The sequence below is a fragment of the Furipterus horrens genome, unplaced genomic scaffold, assembly GCF_987537825.1.
Source record: "Furipterus horrens unplaced genomic scaffold, mFurHor1.1.pri manual_scaffold_8, whole genome shotgun sequence".
Lineage (NCBI taxonomy): Eukaryota > Metazoa > Chordata > Mammalia > Chiroptera > Furipteridae > Furipterus > Furipterus horrens.
In genome coordinates this window covers 101,752,916-101,769,042 of record NW_028327178.1, presented here as the reverse complement: position 1 = coordinate 101,769,042, position 16,127 = coordinate 101,752,916, and the positions used below count along the sequence as shown (strand labels likewise).

At 53.1% G+C, this 16,127-nt stretch overlaps 1 protein-coding gene across 1 annotated transcript in view; it reads left to right on the top strand.

Annotated features, from left to right (window-relative positions):
- The window catches only part of SULF2 (sulfatase 2), a 97,928-nt gene that overhangs the window by 19,217 nt on the left and 62,584 nt on the right, over positions 1-16,127 (top strand). Inside the window, exon 2 of the mRNA XM_090286532.1 lies at positions 6,804-7,081. Coding sequence (XP_090142658.1) covers positions 6,907-7,081 — 175 coding nt within the window. The 5' untranslated portion in view covers positions 6,804-6,906. The remainder of the gene's footprint in view (positions 1-6,803; positions 7,082-16,127) is intronic.

The window sequence follows — 16,127 nt, the reverse complement described above, 5'->3', positions numbered from 1 at the left end:
CCTGCACTTCACTCCCTTCTTCAGGGTCTGCCCACATCAGACCTTTGTTCCTCTTAGACTTCTTGAACTTGACTCTCTAAGGACTCCTCCAGGCAGCCCTCCCTGATTGCCCCCAGGCCAGAAGTCCCGTCCTCCTCCCTGCCCCCCACTTTTTCCTGTTTGTGCAACACACTTAACCTCAGGCTCTGCTATCACTCATCACTTTCCAAGTAAGCATAGGCATCAAGAGAGGGCTCCCGGGTCAGAATGTCTGGGTGCCAGTCTCAGCTGTGCTGTCTCCTTGCAGTGTTGGTGCGACCAGAAACAGATGGGGCCCCCCAATGAAGGTGTGAGCAGAATGTAGGAACATGAGTAATACAGATTCCCTGGAGCTGGGGACAGTGGGGAGCATTTGCTGGAACCCGGAGAGGGTCACCCACAGGAGCTGCGGCCCTCACTAGAAAGCAGTGGAGGGATGTGGTCATTTCCCAGTAAGAGGGCAAAGAGGGCATCTGGAAAATAGCCGGGCCCCTCTCTCTTCCCACCTCCCTTCCCGTGGTAGCGTTCCCCCATGACCACACTCTACCAGGAGCCAGAGTACAAAGCCCATGAATGTGATCCATCCCAGTGAAGTTCCCAGGGCGCAAAGAAGCATGGAGAGAGGGTGGCAAGGGGTGGGTCACGGGCCGGTGCTCAGTGCTCAAGTGGTGTGACCTTGGGCAGGCTGCTGAATCTCCGTGCCTCGGCTTGCTCATCTGCAATTCATAATGTTGCTGTAAGGGTGACATGAGTTAACACAGGAAAAGTGCTGAAAATTGGGCAGGACCCAAGATAAGCACATCATAAATTTTAGGTTTTCTTCATCGCTCTCATTCTTGGGAGTTTATTGTGTTGCTCTGGATTCTTTCTGTTGCAAATGACAGCCCCAACTCAGACAAGCTTAAGCAACAGGGACACTTGTTTGAGCCTGTGACCTGCTGTAGGGTGCATCAGCCTAGTGTCACCAGCATCCCCTCAGGCTGCAGTTGGTGCCCAGGCTGGGCTCACCCCTTCCCAGCACCAAGCAACCCACCCTACTATTCCTCCCCTCCCTCTTGTTGGCCAAGCCTGGGTCACACGTCTATTTCTGGGCCAGTCAGAGGAGCTAGAGATGGAATGTGCTGATCAGCTCCACCTGGGTCACATATCCCACCCTACATTCAAACTGCACAGAATCCTCCTAAGGGAGGGACAGTGCCCCCAACCACAATGGGAGTACTGTGACCAGGAGGGAGAAAATGCCTTGCTAAGTCAGTAAGTGTCCTGAGCGTGTGCTCATACTGAAGCACTGTTTCAGGTGTTGGGGATACAGATGTGAACAAGGCCGACAAAATCCATGCCCTCATGGGGCTGTTTTAGTCCAGGAAACCCACAAAGACATAAACTATTCAGTCAGGAGAGGTGAGTGCTACTGGGGAGGTAAGAGATTTTGATTTTAACCTCAAAGAGGTGAGGAAAGGGCCATGAAGACATCTGGGAGAAGGCGGCAGACAGCTTGAACAGCATGTGCAAAGGCCCTGGGGTGGCATGTTTGAGGAACAGCACAGAGACCATGTGGCCGGTGCTGAGTGGGCAAGGGGGAAAGGAGAAGGGGATGAAGTCAGAGAGGGGATGGAGCTGACTGTGTAGGACCTAGTAAGCTTTTTGGAGGGTTTGGTGGGGGTTATTCAGCATGAGATGGGAGCCCTTGAAGGCTTTGCAGGAGAGGAAGACAACCTCTTACTTTTAACAGGGTCCTTCTGGCTGCTTGATAGAAGGAGCGGGGATGAAAGCAGGGCAACCAGTGTGGAGGCAGGATTATCCTACCACCTAACACTGCCTCGCACATACTTGGCCTAAATAAATACTTATCAAGTAACTGAAGGCAGACAGAAGTGGCCTGGCCCTCTGGACCCCCTAGGAGGGTCCCCCAGTCAGTTGCAGAGTCTCTGGCCCCAGCACACGGGGCATCCCTGCACACCCTACAATTTCCTTTCTTCCTACCTCCCATGTGAGTTCTCCTGTCTGGTCAATGCCTGGTTCTGCCTCTGGCCACATCTTCCCCTCCCATCCGCCTCAGTTACCTGACCATTCCCAAACTCCTCTCAGCTACTCTGGTGGGACGTTGGCGGGGGGGGGTCCTCAGAGAAAAGCAGCTATCTGGGTCTTCCCAGACAGGCCTGGGTGGTCCTGGATGGTCCCCAGAGTTGTGGTATGCAGAGCTAGGGGTTGCCAATCACACTGAGACCTGCTGCTTTCTGCAGATAGGCATACAGATCCAGGGGCAGGGATGATGCTTGGGACAGTAGGCATTTCCAGAGACGCCATCCGGTCTGGGAGGAAGAGAAGGAGTGGGATGGACCTTGGCACAAACTGATGGAAGGAGGAGAGGTGTCGTGGGACAGTCAGAACATCAGTCAGCTGTACGGATTCACCAGACCCTCTCTCGGTTCAGCCACTTTGACTCTTTTACCAAGAAAGAGAAAAATGGAGGCAGAATCCCTTGTGTCATTTTTAATTGATTCCTTCGGCATCTGGAGAGAGGCTGGCACAAGGCCTGGGGACATCGGAGCCAGGCAATTCATCAAAAATCGACCTATTGATGACTAGAGCTGATGAAATAATTAGCTCCTGTTCTCCAGTCTCTGATCGCAGAGCATACTTTCATCCAGAGCAGGAGCAGCCTGGCTGGCTGGCAATAGCTGCCAGGAAGTGGGGGCAGGGGTCGCTAAGAAGTCCCACACAGGTGCCAGGGGCAGAGTCCCCGCTCCACTCCCCACCTGGCTGGCCCAGGGCTCCCAGTGCAGGCTGCAGCTCCCAGCTCCCCTGGACCTCACATCACAGGCGGCAGGCTGGTGGCCGCATGCTGCTTCATTTGGCAAATAAGGAAACTGAGGCTCGGAGACTCATAGGAACTCGCCCAGAGATCTACTTCCAGGAGCTTCCGGTTGAGCCGGCTGACTCCAGCCGGACTCTGTCTCTGCCAGCTACGGAGCCACGGGACCGTGAGAAAGTGTTTTTCGATCTCTGGTCCTCAGCTTCCTGGTTCATAAAATGGGTATAATAATACCAGTGGGCGGATGTGCAGGTGGAACGGGTTGATATGAGTACGTAAAACGCTTAGGGCAGGCGGGAGCATTACGAGCTCAGTAAGCGTTTGCTGTTACTGTTCCTGGTGTGAGAGAGCTGCTCTTTGTAGAGCAACCCTTGGCCATTCTCGTGGTATTTTATCCCTCGACGTCTCCCTGAAGGAACACGAATGCCTTTTTGAGGATGTGCAAAGCACAAAGCATCCCGGTGTGTTTCCCCGGGGAGGATAAGTACCCATCAACAACACTTTCTGAGGACCCCACGATCTGGGGTGATTCAGGGACCCATTAGCTGCCAGATGGCTGGAGCTTGTCTCCGTTCCATCCCTCTGAAGCCTCCCATTCCCTCCAGCAGAGATGCTGCTGATACGCTACCTGCGAATCTCCCTGAAAGAGAGAGCGAGCAAGTTCAAGAACAGGCGCGCCCAGGGCTGGGCTCGGAGCCTTTACCGCAAACTAGGTGCTGTTAGACTGAGTGACTCTGTGTCCATTTCCTTTGATTTTGTGTGGTCGGTTCTACAGGGAAGGTTTGCTGACTTTCCATTTATCCTTGGACACAAAGTTTCCTTTTTCAGAAACCTTCAAATGAGGTCATTTCAAGAAGTGCGTGAAGCGAATAATGGCAGGGGCAGACCTCCGGCCTGGGGCGCGTGAGCGGGAGAAGCTGGGAAACGTGAGCTGAGCAGTGAGGGGCCCACGCTGAGCAGGCAGAGCAGAGGCCAAATCCTGTCTCTGCCACTTTCTCCCTGGGTGACCTTAAGACCGTGACGAGGCCTCAGCTGTCTCAACTGTAAAGGGGGGATGGTGCTGGTACCCGTGTGAGACGGTGGGTGTGGGGATTGAGCGAGATCTGCCAACAGAGTGCCTGACTCGCACCCGGCTGCGGTGATACCAGTATCCTAGTAACGGGTTACACTGCCAGCCAGGGGCTCCGGTTAGTGCCACGTGCCAGGCACTCGGCATCAACTCGTTAATCCCTTACACCCATCTTACAGGTGAGGAAACTGAGGCACAGAGGTGTTAGGTTACTTGGCGAGGCTCACCCAGCAAGTCACTCCAAAGCCTCTGTCGTACCTGTCACAGGACGTGGCACAAATCAGGCGCCCAGGACACAGCGGACACGGACCCCGGCTGCCGAGAGCTGCATGTGTCAGCAGGCTCTGGGGTTGAAAGTGGAAGTCAGTGCTTGCCCTCCGGTCCCATGAAACTCGCAGTTCTCAGTCAGCTCCCCTGAGAGTGGGAAGGGAGCCCCATGTGCAGCCTGCCCCTGCTCCCGGCCTCCCCTAGGGAGCGGAGATTGAAGGCACTGTTTTCTGGCGCTGGGTGAGGGTAAGGGAACAGACAGGAATGATGCAGCGCCTGGGAGCTAGCAAGGGAGAGGAGGAGGCATAGCTACCCCAGGCTCGGAGGGGCAAGAGGAGGGACAGGCGCTCAGAACTGGGGGGGGAGCTAGAGCAGGGAGGGGTCCTGGCTGGAACTGTGGCCAGACTGGAGAGACAAAGTGACCGGGAGCCACTGCGTGCGGGAGAGGAGCGAGGACAGGAAGTCGGCTGGTTGGCCGCCCCGCCTGCCCTGCTGCTGCCCAGCAGACCTTCCCCGGGCGGAACAGCAGGAAGCCAGAGACCAGTCTGCACAGCTCTGCTTCCTGGGGCACCGAGGCTGGACCGTGGATCAGGGGACATGAAGAGCAGCCCACCCCGGACCCGTCCTGGGGTCTTTTCAATCATCGTATGCCCAGAGAACTCAGGCCAGCTCCTCCTTGGCAACTCAGGAAGGGTGACGGGGAGGGCGTCACTGATGGAGGCTGCCCTGCTGAGCCCTGCGCCCCTCGCTCTGCAGAACTCAGAGGACCTTAACAACAGCCCCGCTCCTTTATTCATGTGGACATGTCTTTGCCACCTGCCATGTGACAAGCATGCTGTGATTAACACAGGCCCACTTGCTGTCCTCACAGAGCTGACCCTCCAGTGGGGACAACTGGGCAGTAAATAAGACAGTTGCTGGTTGTAGTAAGGAGTATGAGGGAAATAGAACAGGTTATAAAATACAGAGAATGCCCGGGGTGGGGGGCACCACCTTACATAGGTGGTCAGGGCAGCCTCTCCGAGAAGGTCTGTGCTGAGACTTGTCAGAGGTGAATAAGCCCATCATACATAATTTGAGGAAAGACTCTTCCAAGCTTAAGGAAGAGCAAGTGCAAAGGCCCTGGGGCAGGAGCAAGCTGGACTTATTCAGGCAACAGAAAGGAGCCAGTGGGGCTGGAGAGCAGTTGAGAGGAAGGGGGAGAGGTGGGCAGGGGCTAGGTCACAGGGGCCCTGGTGATGAATTTGCCTCTAATTCCCCTGAGCCAGGAGAAGCCAGAGGAGAGTCTGAGCAGGTGAGTGACAGGACTGGGACTAAGGTGAGGTGAGGACCTTGCACTTGTACAACCTGGAGTGAGTGTCCCTTTAATTCTGTGCACTACGTGCATCGCCGAGTGGTATGAAATAGTCTGAGCTTTAGGGTGTTCACACTGGCTGCCCCAGGGGTAATGGAAGGGGGGCAATGGGGGCAGTGGGGGGACTCTTAAGAGGCTTTAGTAGTCTCTAGGAGAGATAATGAAGGCGGCACATTCCCCTCTGCAGAAACTGGGGCCCTTGCCGAGTTCCCTGAGCCTTGACTTTGGGGTGGGGTTCCCCATGGTCCTTCAAGGTCACAAGGACGGTGACTCAGCCTGACTTCAGTGAGTTCGGTTTCCTCTCAACACGTCTGTTTGCTCGCTCTTTCTCTCTGTCCTCTTAAATAAATGAGACCAGAAGTCTATATCTGGACAAGACTTGAAGGCTCATTTCCTCAAAAAGTAGAAAAATGACCGCAGAGACCAAAGAGCAAAGCGAGAGCAGGGACCTGCCCGAGCCAAGCTTTGCCTTCACGCCTCGGCCTTTGCTTGTGGCCTCGTCTGGGGTGTTGGGGCGGAGGTGACTGAGGTCACCGTGGAGTGTGACAGTTCTTCTTCCTCAGCTTTTTAGCCCTCAAGTGGCTCCTCTGTCATTTTCTTTATTCGACCACTTAAACCTAATGTGAATAACTTACCCAGTTCTGGGGCCTGTTGGCAGGGAGCCTCCACACACACCCCAACTGGACCGGGTTCTTGTAACAGCCATGTCTCCCCGAGTTCCCTGCTGACTGATTGATGGGGAAACTGAGCTGGTGAGTGATGGAGTCAGGACTGAAACCTATGAGGAGCCGTCCAGTCCAAAGCAGACGCCGTTCCCGCCCTGCTGGCCAGACCCCTGCCTGAGCCCCACACTGGCTCCAGCCAGGCTGCAGCCCCCTCCCCTGTGCTCACCCCACAGGGCCCGCAGAGAAGAGAGGAGCAGGAATACCTGCTCCCCTAAAACGGGCTTCTTCTTTTCCTTTCTCTGGGGGTGATCTGTCTGTCAAAGTGGTTCAGTGACGGGCCGATCATCTGATTTGGGGCCTGGGCTGCCACCAGCACATCCAGAGGCTCCCTGGTCCAGGGGAGAATCCCAGCTGCAGAAGTGGTCACAGAAGGCTTTCCTACCAGCCTGTTTTGCCTGAGCAAGTTGCAAGTACTTTTCTCATCGCCTGAGCTGTCCCTGATCAGAGAAATTGTCACTGTCCTTCTCAGCAGCCATCGTGCCGGTCATTATATGAGACCAAGCAGCCGGGCAGCCTTACATAAAGATTGACCTGGTTCTTTTCCTGCCTCTTTAGATCCGTGAGCAGAGAGGGAAGAGGGCAAAGAAACGAGTCCGCCAGCCGCAGCTTCAGGCTCCTGCCTCCTGCAAGAAGCAGCACAGATCGGCAGAAACAAACCATGGCCCGCCCCGGCCTCCTGCTGTGCCTGCTCTCTGCGTCTGTCCTCCCTCTGCTGGGTGGGAGCTCGGCCTTTCTGTCGCACCACCGCCTGAAAGGCAGGTTTCAGAGGGACCGCCGAAACATCCGCCCCAACATCATCCTGGTGCTCACGGACGACCAGGACGTGGAGCTCGGTAAGTGCCCTGGTCAGCAGGTGGCATCTACCTGGAGTCATGAGGGCCACCTGCTGGAGCCAAGTCTCCTGGTGCAAGATGCTCATGGCAGCCTGTAGAATTCCCTTCCTGTGGGTTTAGCCAAGTCACCGGGGCTGCCATACCCCTCTGGATCTGCAAATAGGTCTCAAGTTTGAGGGTCTCCAGCCTTGTCCTAATGCAAAACCCTTCCTGGGTTTCTCCAAAGTCTTAGGCAGAAGACACGTTAAGACCAATTCCAGTGTTCATCTAATTTCTGGAGTACCTGCCACATGCCAGGCAATATTCTAGGGCCCAGGACTTCAGTAATGAGTAAGGAAGGCACAACGCCTGGGCTCACGGAGTGAGGGAGACGGATAATCACTGCGATTCCACGTTCACATGAAAAGTAACTTCAAGGAGAAATGCTCCTGTGAAACTGAAGAGGGTGCTGTGCGGAAGGGGGTGGTAGCTGGGTTGTCCATCAGGGAGGGGCTGTCAGAGGAGGTAATGTTTGGTCTATCCCCCTCCTGTGCCTGTGGACACACACATACACGTATGGACCCCTGCCCCACCCACATCCACAGCGGTGGGTGGGCTCAGCGTTTCCTGGTGGCATCCGGGGGCGGTGGCCTGACCCAGTTCCCAAAGATGGTGCCTCAGGAGGGTGAGCTTGGCCGTCGCTGGTCCTGAGCTGCCTCCCCGCGTGGCACTGTGGGCTCCAGGGAGAAGAGGTGAGGACAGGGACGTTGCCCAGGTTTAGTTCATTTACACCGATGGCAGGTGCTCCCGGCTTCTCCAGCTCAAGGCCTTTGCACTTGCCCTCCATTTCCCACACTAGCACCCCTGGGCCTCAGCCTTGGTCCACTGTGTCCACCATTCTGACTCCTCCCTGCCTCCCCTAAGTGAGATCAAGGGCTCCTCCACCCCACCTGCGGGTGGCTTCATTTGCATAAGGAGGAAACCCCATGCATGAGGCCACCGAGAGGGAGGCCTCCAGAAAGCCTTACTGGGCCTTCTGCTCCCCTGGCTCAAACTCTACCCCTATTATAGCTCCCCTTTGAGGCTCTAAGTAGAAACCCTCCCTCTCCTTATCTGTGTCTTCTTCCTGTCGAATTTACTGATTTTAGGGATTCCATTTCTCCACAGGAAACCCTACATCAGCGCTGCCCTGTAGAATTATAACGCCAGCCATAGATGCAAATGACCTAAGTAATTTAAAATGTTCTAATTGTGACGTTTTTAAAAATGTAAAAAGAAACTGGTGAAATTAATTTTGATAACATATCTTGTTTAACCCACTACATCCAAGTTTTTATCATCTCAACATGTAATCAATGTAACAAATAATGAGATAGTTTATGCTTTTTATATTGTTTTTATCATCAGGCATGTATTTTATGCTTAGAACACATCTCAGGACTAGACCACCTTTCAGGTACCCAGTGGCCATTTTTTACTTATGGCTGCTCTTCTGGACAGCTCTTGAGCCTTGCACATTTTCCTTCTCCTAGAAATTAGATTTCCCTTCTCACCATGAATATTACTCTATATTGTAAATATCTGAAGGAAAGCCTTCTACGCGGGGCGGGGGGTGGGGTGGGAGGGGACAGCATGTGCAAAGGCCCTGAGGCAGGACCAAGGAGCCAGGTGTGGCTGGAGCCCAGGAAATGGATGTAGGAAATGAGACTGGAGAGAGGATGGAGCCGGATCTTGGAGGCTGTCCTAGGTTGTGGGAAAGAGTGCCAATGGTTGACCAGGTGAGGGTTTGGTCTTCAGCCTCTGCTCACTCTCAAAGGACACCCGAATATCCTTGGTAGCAATCCAGTTAAGGGGTTACTGGATAAGCCTTCGCAACCAAATGTAAGATTGTGATGAAGATCCAACTGCAGATCTCCACCCTTTTTGAATCCATTATTAAAATCAGTCTTTTAACTGCCAAGAGAAGGTGGTTTATATAAATCCAAGTCATTCCTTGTAATGATTTATATTAATGATCACAAATATAGATTTTTCTCAGGGAGCTTATCAGTGTAAAAAGAATAGTCAGCCAAGACACAATCAGAGCCCAGAGTTTTTATTGACAATTTGACACATGATCCCTATCTCCCAGCACCATTTAGCATGAGTCCCTTGATAACCACGGGGCATCTAAAGACTGTGGCCATAGGGAAGCAAGTGTTGTTTCTGGCAGAATTTTGCAGAGAGAAAGTGCAGGTAGCCCTGGACCTCAGAGCACCATAGTCTTGCCTCGTGGGGCCCCTCAACCTATTTTGACCGTAGTCATGCCTGGGAGACCAAAGCACCTTGAACATTCACTCGTGCATTCAAAAGATATTTATTAAGCATCTCTGCTGTGCAGCGCACTGTCCTGGGAGCTTCAGGACTGGGGAAGGATCGCTCCAGGTAGAGAGGACAGAAAAGGCGAAGCTACAGAGTTAGAAATGAGCTTGGTGGTTTGGGACAGAAAGGGTGCCTGTGAGTGGGCGTGGAGGAAGCCAGCGTGTAAGGGAAGAGGCAAGAGGCCAAGAGTTGACTGGGACCAGGTCATGGGGGGCCTTGTGGGCATGGTAAGTGTTTTGAGTTTTATTCTTAGTGTAACAGGCATAGATGGGAGTGAGGGGCTTGAACTACCTTAGGTTCCAACAGGATCCCTCTGACTTATGTTGAAATTAGATTGCAGAGACAGGGACGCCCATTCAGAAGCTAGTGCAGTAACTGGGCAGGTGACAGTGAAAGGGGACCAGAGCAGAAGCAGTAGGAGTGACACAATGATGACTGGGTTAGACATGGGGGTTAAGGACAAGAGGACTTCAAGGTGACTCCTAAATACCTGGCCTGAACCAGGGTGAGCGATCAAACACCCATTTGTAGGAACAGCACATTTTTGCTACAGCAACGTGCTCGAGTCACGTCAGAATCTGATTGTAAGTTTGCATCTGTGCCTCGCAAATAAAACCAACGGAATATGCAAATGTGGGGAAAGGAGCTGTGGGTGGGATGAGGACCCGGGAGAGAGAAGAGCAGAGAAAATCATGGCTTACTTAAAATACATAGCTTCCTTCTCCTCATTGTGTAGATGAAGAGACAGGCACAGAGAAGTGAAGATACTTGTCTAAGGTCACACAGCCAGAACGTGGCTAGACAGGATTTGAACCCAGAGCCCATGGTCTTCAGCACTGTTCTGCTTAACCAGTCTTCTGGGGTGACTGTGGTTTCTAGATTGTCAGTGTGTTTGTTAGTTTTCACAGTTACAAGTAGTGTTGCCAGAAAGGTCTTGATACATGCACCTTTGCACACACCAAGATAAAACGTGTTTCTGAAAGATGAATTCCAGGAAGTGGATATGGTGGGTGGTGAGTTTAGAGCCCTTGTGGTCCGTGGCATCTGTCAGCTCCCCCCGCCCTCCCCCAGCACTGACTTGCATAGATCGGTGCCTGCATGGCTTGCCTTCCCCTAACAAGCCAGCTCCTCCAGTGACAGAGCTGACTTGGGAAGGAAGCTGCCCTTCTTTCGGGAGGTGAGGGGTGGGAAGGGGGCAGCGGGGGAGCGGGGAGGACGGGCTTTTTATAAACCACTAGACAGACCCAGATCAATAATGCATGTTCCCAGAAAGACCAGCACATTATCTCACAGTCTGCGACAACTGGCACACAGAGGGCGGTCCTAAAAAATTTATCATCTGCTATTTCTGCCCATCCGCGCAGCAGCTCCGATGGTTCTTGGGGCTGGAGACTTCACAGCTAAGACAATTCCAGGCTCTCTTCCAGTCCCCGGGCGGAAAACAGCCGTCTATCCTCATTAGGGTCTGGTTGGGGGAACAGGTGCCCAGAGGAGGGGCCCCTCGTCCTCTTGCCTAATTGCAAGGAAGAGGCGTATGTTCATTTTTCCTTTCCCTGCCTGCATTTGACACAAGTCCCTGAGTTGTCACCCAGAAGTGTCAGATGCACAGGGGAACTGGTCCCTGGGAGTATTAGTCAATACGTGGCTTCAATTATCAACACATGTTTAAAGTCACTGGGAAAATGCTTGGGTTTGGGTGACCTCGGAGGCCAGCAGGGTCTTGGCTGTCCTTCTTCAGCAGTAAGTAGGAGAGGACGAAGCACACAGAAGCCAAGGTCTTGTTCACATGTGTCCTTGGGTCAGAGAACCCACAAAGCTGTGGACTCTGCCAGGATTTACTGGTTTGATCCGATCCAGACAAGCCTGTGGCGAGCTGCGGGGCCCGGGCAGGCTCTGGGGCACAGAAGTGGGGCACACACAGCCCTGCCTGGGGCCAGGGAAGATGTGCAGAATCCCAGGGCCAGCTGTTCTGTGTGAAATTTTCTTTAACTAGACTTCCTCTTCTGAGACTTCAGTATCATTTTGGAAGGAAGCTCTAAATGATGACTGTAAATGAAAAACCAGTATCCATTGCCTTTGGGAAAAGGTCACCGCCAAGCCCAGTACAATGAGAACAGCAGTGGTTTGACATTTCAGCAAGATGCTGCCTCCCACGAGGCTGGCGTGAAGACAAGGAGAGAGGGGAGTAGGGGTGAGTCTCTAAAGGAAAAGTCAAGAGCTGGTACCGGAAGAAGACGGAATGACTGGTGTGTCAAGCCCAGGAGATGCCCGTGTCGCCCTCAATAGGCTCTCTGTGGAACAGGGTGCTCAAAGGGTGGACCAGGCTCATTCATTCACTTACAGTCCGGCAGCAAACAAAGTAGGCAAAATCTCTGCTCTAAGGGAGCTGACATTTTAGTGCAAGAGTTAATAAAAATATACATAATGTAGATAGTGCATAAGATAGTGAACATGGTAAGAAGACGCAAGGAAGGGAGGTCAGCCAGGAGAGGGATGGGGAAAGGGAGAGTCGTGATTTTGTGTGGGGTAGTCTCACTGAGAAGGCAAAGAAGGTGAGGGATCCAGGCAAAGGGATTCGCCTGGGGAAGAGCATTGCAGGCAGAGGGGACAGTAGGTGCAAAGGCCCTGAGGCAGAAGCAGTCCTGGCAGACTCACAGAGCAGCCACGTGGTCTGAGTAGCAGAGCAGTGTGAGCAAGGGGACCAGAGAAGGTGAGGTCCGAGAGGTAATGGGGTGCTAGGAGGGCGGATCACATAGGGCCTTTGAGTGAGTTGGACACCAGTAGAGAACGTTGAGCAGAGAAAGAACATCATCTGACTTATGTCTTAATATGACTCCTCTGGCGATTATATATAAAGAATAGACTAAAGGGAGGTCATAAGAGAAGTCTTACTGCGATGGTCTGGGTGGGGGATGGTGGCGGCACAGACCAGAGTGGGGAAAAGGAGTCAGGTACCGTGCATAGTTAGAGGGTGGAGCTGATAAGGTATACTCAGGAATCTGGTGTGGAGTGGGAGAGAGGAGGCCAGAATAACGCCAAGATTTTGACCTAAACATCCGCAAGGAGGGATTCTCTGTTTACGGAGATGGGGAAAGGTGTGGTCGGGCCTGGTAAATTGTAGGTGCCTGTGAACTGCCAAGAGGAGCTGTCCAGGGCAGTCAGAACTTCAGGGGAGATCCCAGGCCTGGATGGGCCTGGAGTGGCGGAGGGTGGGATCGCGTGCCCGTTTGGGCTTTACTGCGCCCGAGACCCTCACTCGATTCTTCGAGAGGCCTGTGATCCTAAAAACTGCAGGCCCCCAGCCGGAAAGGCTGCTTTGGTGAGAAAGGCTGGGGAGGGTTTCTGACCAGGCACTTGTTTTCTCCTTTCCATCTGTGAACGCGAGGAAACCACACCCTGGGCTGCAGACTGATATCCAGGAATCAATTCTAAATTGCAGGCTTGGATGCTTTGCAAGGGCCAAGTGGCTGGAAGCCCAGGACAGCGTGCCCAGATTCCGGACACCAGATCGGTGCTAACTTCCAGCTCAGCCTCTCTGAGATAGCAACTCCTGACATTCCTGCTGCTGCTCACTAGAGTTAGGAAAACATGTAGGTGCAGGTTATCTGGGGAAGAAGGGAGGCTCCCTTGGATCCACCCTGGTGTTCCACTTGCCAAGTGCATTCCTGCAGGCTTTTTTTTTTTTTTTCAATTCAGCAATACTTGGGAAATCACTTAAATTCTGGAAGCTAACTATATCGGGATTAGGTTTGGCTGCATGTAAAAGAAAATATAAAATAGCAGTGGCTTAAACAAGATAGAAGTTTGCTTCCCACCCACGTAAAACTATTTGGAAATTGGCAGTCCAAGGCAGACACCGTGGCTTCAAGGTTATCAGGGACCCAAGCGCCTTCTCTATGTTTGTTCTCTGATGCTTATTGCAAGGCTTCCATCCTCAAGGTCTCCTCGTGATTCAGAATGGCTGCTTAAGCTCCATCTGTCACAGCTGTATTCCAGGCAGGAAGAAGGAAGAAACAGAAGGGCAAAGGGATGGACCTTCAAGTTAAGTTAGCTCCTTTTAAGGACCTTATCCCAGACATCACATACAGCATGGACAGAGCTTATTTACTTAGTCACTCCATCTCAGCAAGAAACATGGGGTGCACTTGCCTTTGGGTTATTCAGGGAGGGTGTTTTTTGCTTGTTTTTGCTAAGGTGCAAGCAAGCGTGGGGGAACAACTAGTGATGATACAGCACCCAAGGTTAGTTAGCAACAGTGAGGTCCTCCCCACCCAAGGCCAAGAGAAGCGAATGGTTACTGGGAACTGGAGACACAAAGTCCACCCAACCAACAGGAGCTGTCACCCTCTGTTGACACCACAGGGAAGGAGATGGAGGGATCTATACCCCAACCTCCGTTCATCTTTTGCTGATCTCCTACCAGGGCCCCCATTAGCCAAACCCAGCCCAAAGCCAGAGAGTTGGGTCACTCGTGGGTGCAGCTCCTCCAGCTCACTCCCTGGCTGGAGAGCTGGAGGCTCCGGAAGGCCAAGGAGGACCACTCCCACATGTGTCTACAGGAGAGTCTGGGAAATGTAGTCTCCTAGCTAAGTGCATTGAAGATTAAATCAGGACCTGCTGAGAAGAAGGGGAAACATATGGGTGGGCCACCTAGGGTCTTGGACACAGCAGAAATCAAGAGCAAGGGGCCCGGTGAGGGGCAGCACTTCTAGCAGGGGTGGCGTGGTTGGGTGACAGGCACTGCACTGTCAGAAGGAATCGTTTACATGGAAACTGGGGGAGAAGGAAAAGTGGAGAGCTGTGTGGCAGGAAGGACAGCCAGCAGGACAGCCAGCAGGACCTGGGGGTGAGCGGGAGGGTGCTGGAGACAAAGAGCAGAGGGAAGAAGTGGGGAGGCCAATGGAAATTCGCTGAGATGTTCTGAGCAGGTCAAGTGCACATGACCCGTGTTTTCAGGGGCTCATCAGACTACAGGTGGAAAGGGGTGGCCTGGGGACAAGTGTGGGACCAGGGAGACCAGTTGTCTGGGCGGGAGGGGATAGGGGTGCCGCAGAGAGAACAGAGTGGATGGTGGATGGAGCAGGCTCTGCGTTGCGGGTCTGGCAGGCAGCGCTTGTTGATGGATTGCAAGTGGGAGGGAGACGAAGGAAAATCAAGGATGACTCCTAGGTTTTTGGCTGAGCCGTTGGGCAGATGGCAGTGGCATTTACAGAGACGGGAGACTGGGGGAGGAGGAACGGGTGTTCAGGCTTATGACAGACGTCAAGCTGCTTTGCCAACGTCACCCACCAGGCCAGGGGCTAGGCGACTGACTGGCTCTGTGTAGCCCACCCTGAGAATTGGGCACAACACACTATTGAATAAACAGCCTCTGCCAAGGGAAGTGCATTGGAGAAGTACTAGTGAAAGGATCGTTTCTGGGCGGAGCTTCTCAGAGAGGAAATGACCGATGACTGCTGAGTGCTGTTGATTACAAGGGTGACCTGCCCTTTACCAGGGTCCCTCTGCCGCCTCCCCTCCGTGGAGAAAGACCTTAACAGAATTTTCTCCCTGAAGCTTCTGCAACCAGAGCCAGCACCAGGCAGAGGAGGAGAATTTCGCTTCACGATCTGACAGCCCGATGTTCGTTAATGAAATTCCAACGCTGCCTCTTCGACATCTGCTTAATTCATTTGGGTTTAGGAACCATTTTCGAGCCTTAGTTTTTCATAGCTAGAAACAGAAATTACATTTGACTTCAGTGCGTAAAGTGAGGAATCAGGAATGCTTTTCCCTGAGGAAATCTCCTTTGAGAAGCAGGTCCCGGGAACCCGGTGTCATTATTCCGAATTGAGTTGCCAACAGACAACAGTGAGCACGAGGGGAACGGTGGGGTCCTTTTGCCCAGATGTGGCCTGGGTGGCTGCTGTTTGTCCCCCAGGCCTTTCTCTCACCCCCCTGCTAGGGGCAGAGCTCTTCTGTTGGGGTATGACAGCTGTTACAGAGGTGTCCCATGGGCAGGCAGCTCACAGTCCGACCTAATGACATTGTGGGCATTCCAGGGGCACTTGAGGACCGGATGAGGGCTGCCCATGAATGCCAGCCTGGTGGGTGGATGCCAGTGGCTGGAGGACAGCGGAGGCTTTCCCACCTGTGGCGTGCGCTCAGGGACCTCCCCCACCTACCTGTCTAGGTCAAAGGTCAATTCCAGCCTTTACCCAGACCCATAGCCCCCTCCTCCCTCTTAGAGCATGTTCTTTGTGGGTCTCCAGGTCATAGCAAGTGTTACTTCGTGGGTTTGCTTAGCTGGTCCCTTCAGCTGGACCTGAGTTGGCTAAGGATGGCAAACACCGTGCCTACAGGACCAGGCAGGTGTTGCCAATGAGGGGCGTGGGCTTGGCGGGGACTGAGGAGAACGAATGGGGCCACTCTGAAGTCAGGCTTGGCTTCAACTCACCTGTTGGCCCGTCAAGGCCAGATCTCTATTTTTTTTAAGCAAAGCCTGAAAGCCGGATTGATGCGAAATCTCCCAATTAAAAATACAAAGTTAGCCATTAATTCAAAGTTTTGAGCACTTTCAAGCAGACCTAAAAATCAAACGCACGTGCAGGCAACATTCTGTCCGGAGGCACACTCGGTGTGTGCGCTGGGTACTACACTATCCCTCAGAGCCACGATAAGGAAATATTTTTAAAGCTAACACACGTGACGTGCTTCCTGTATGCCA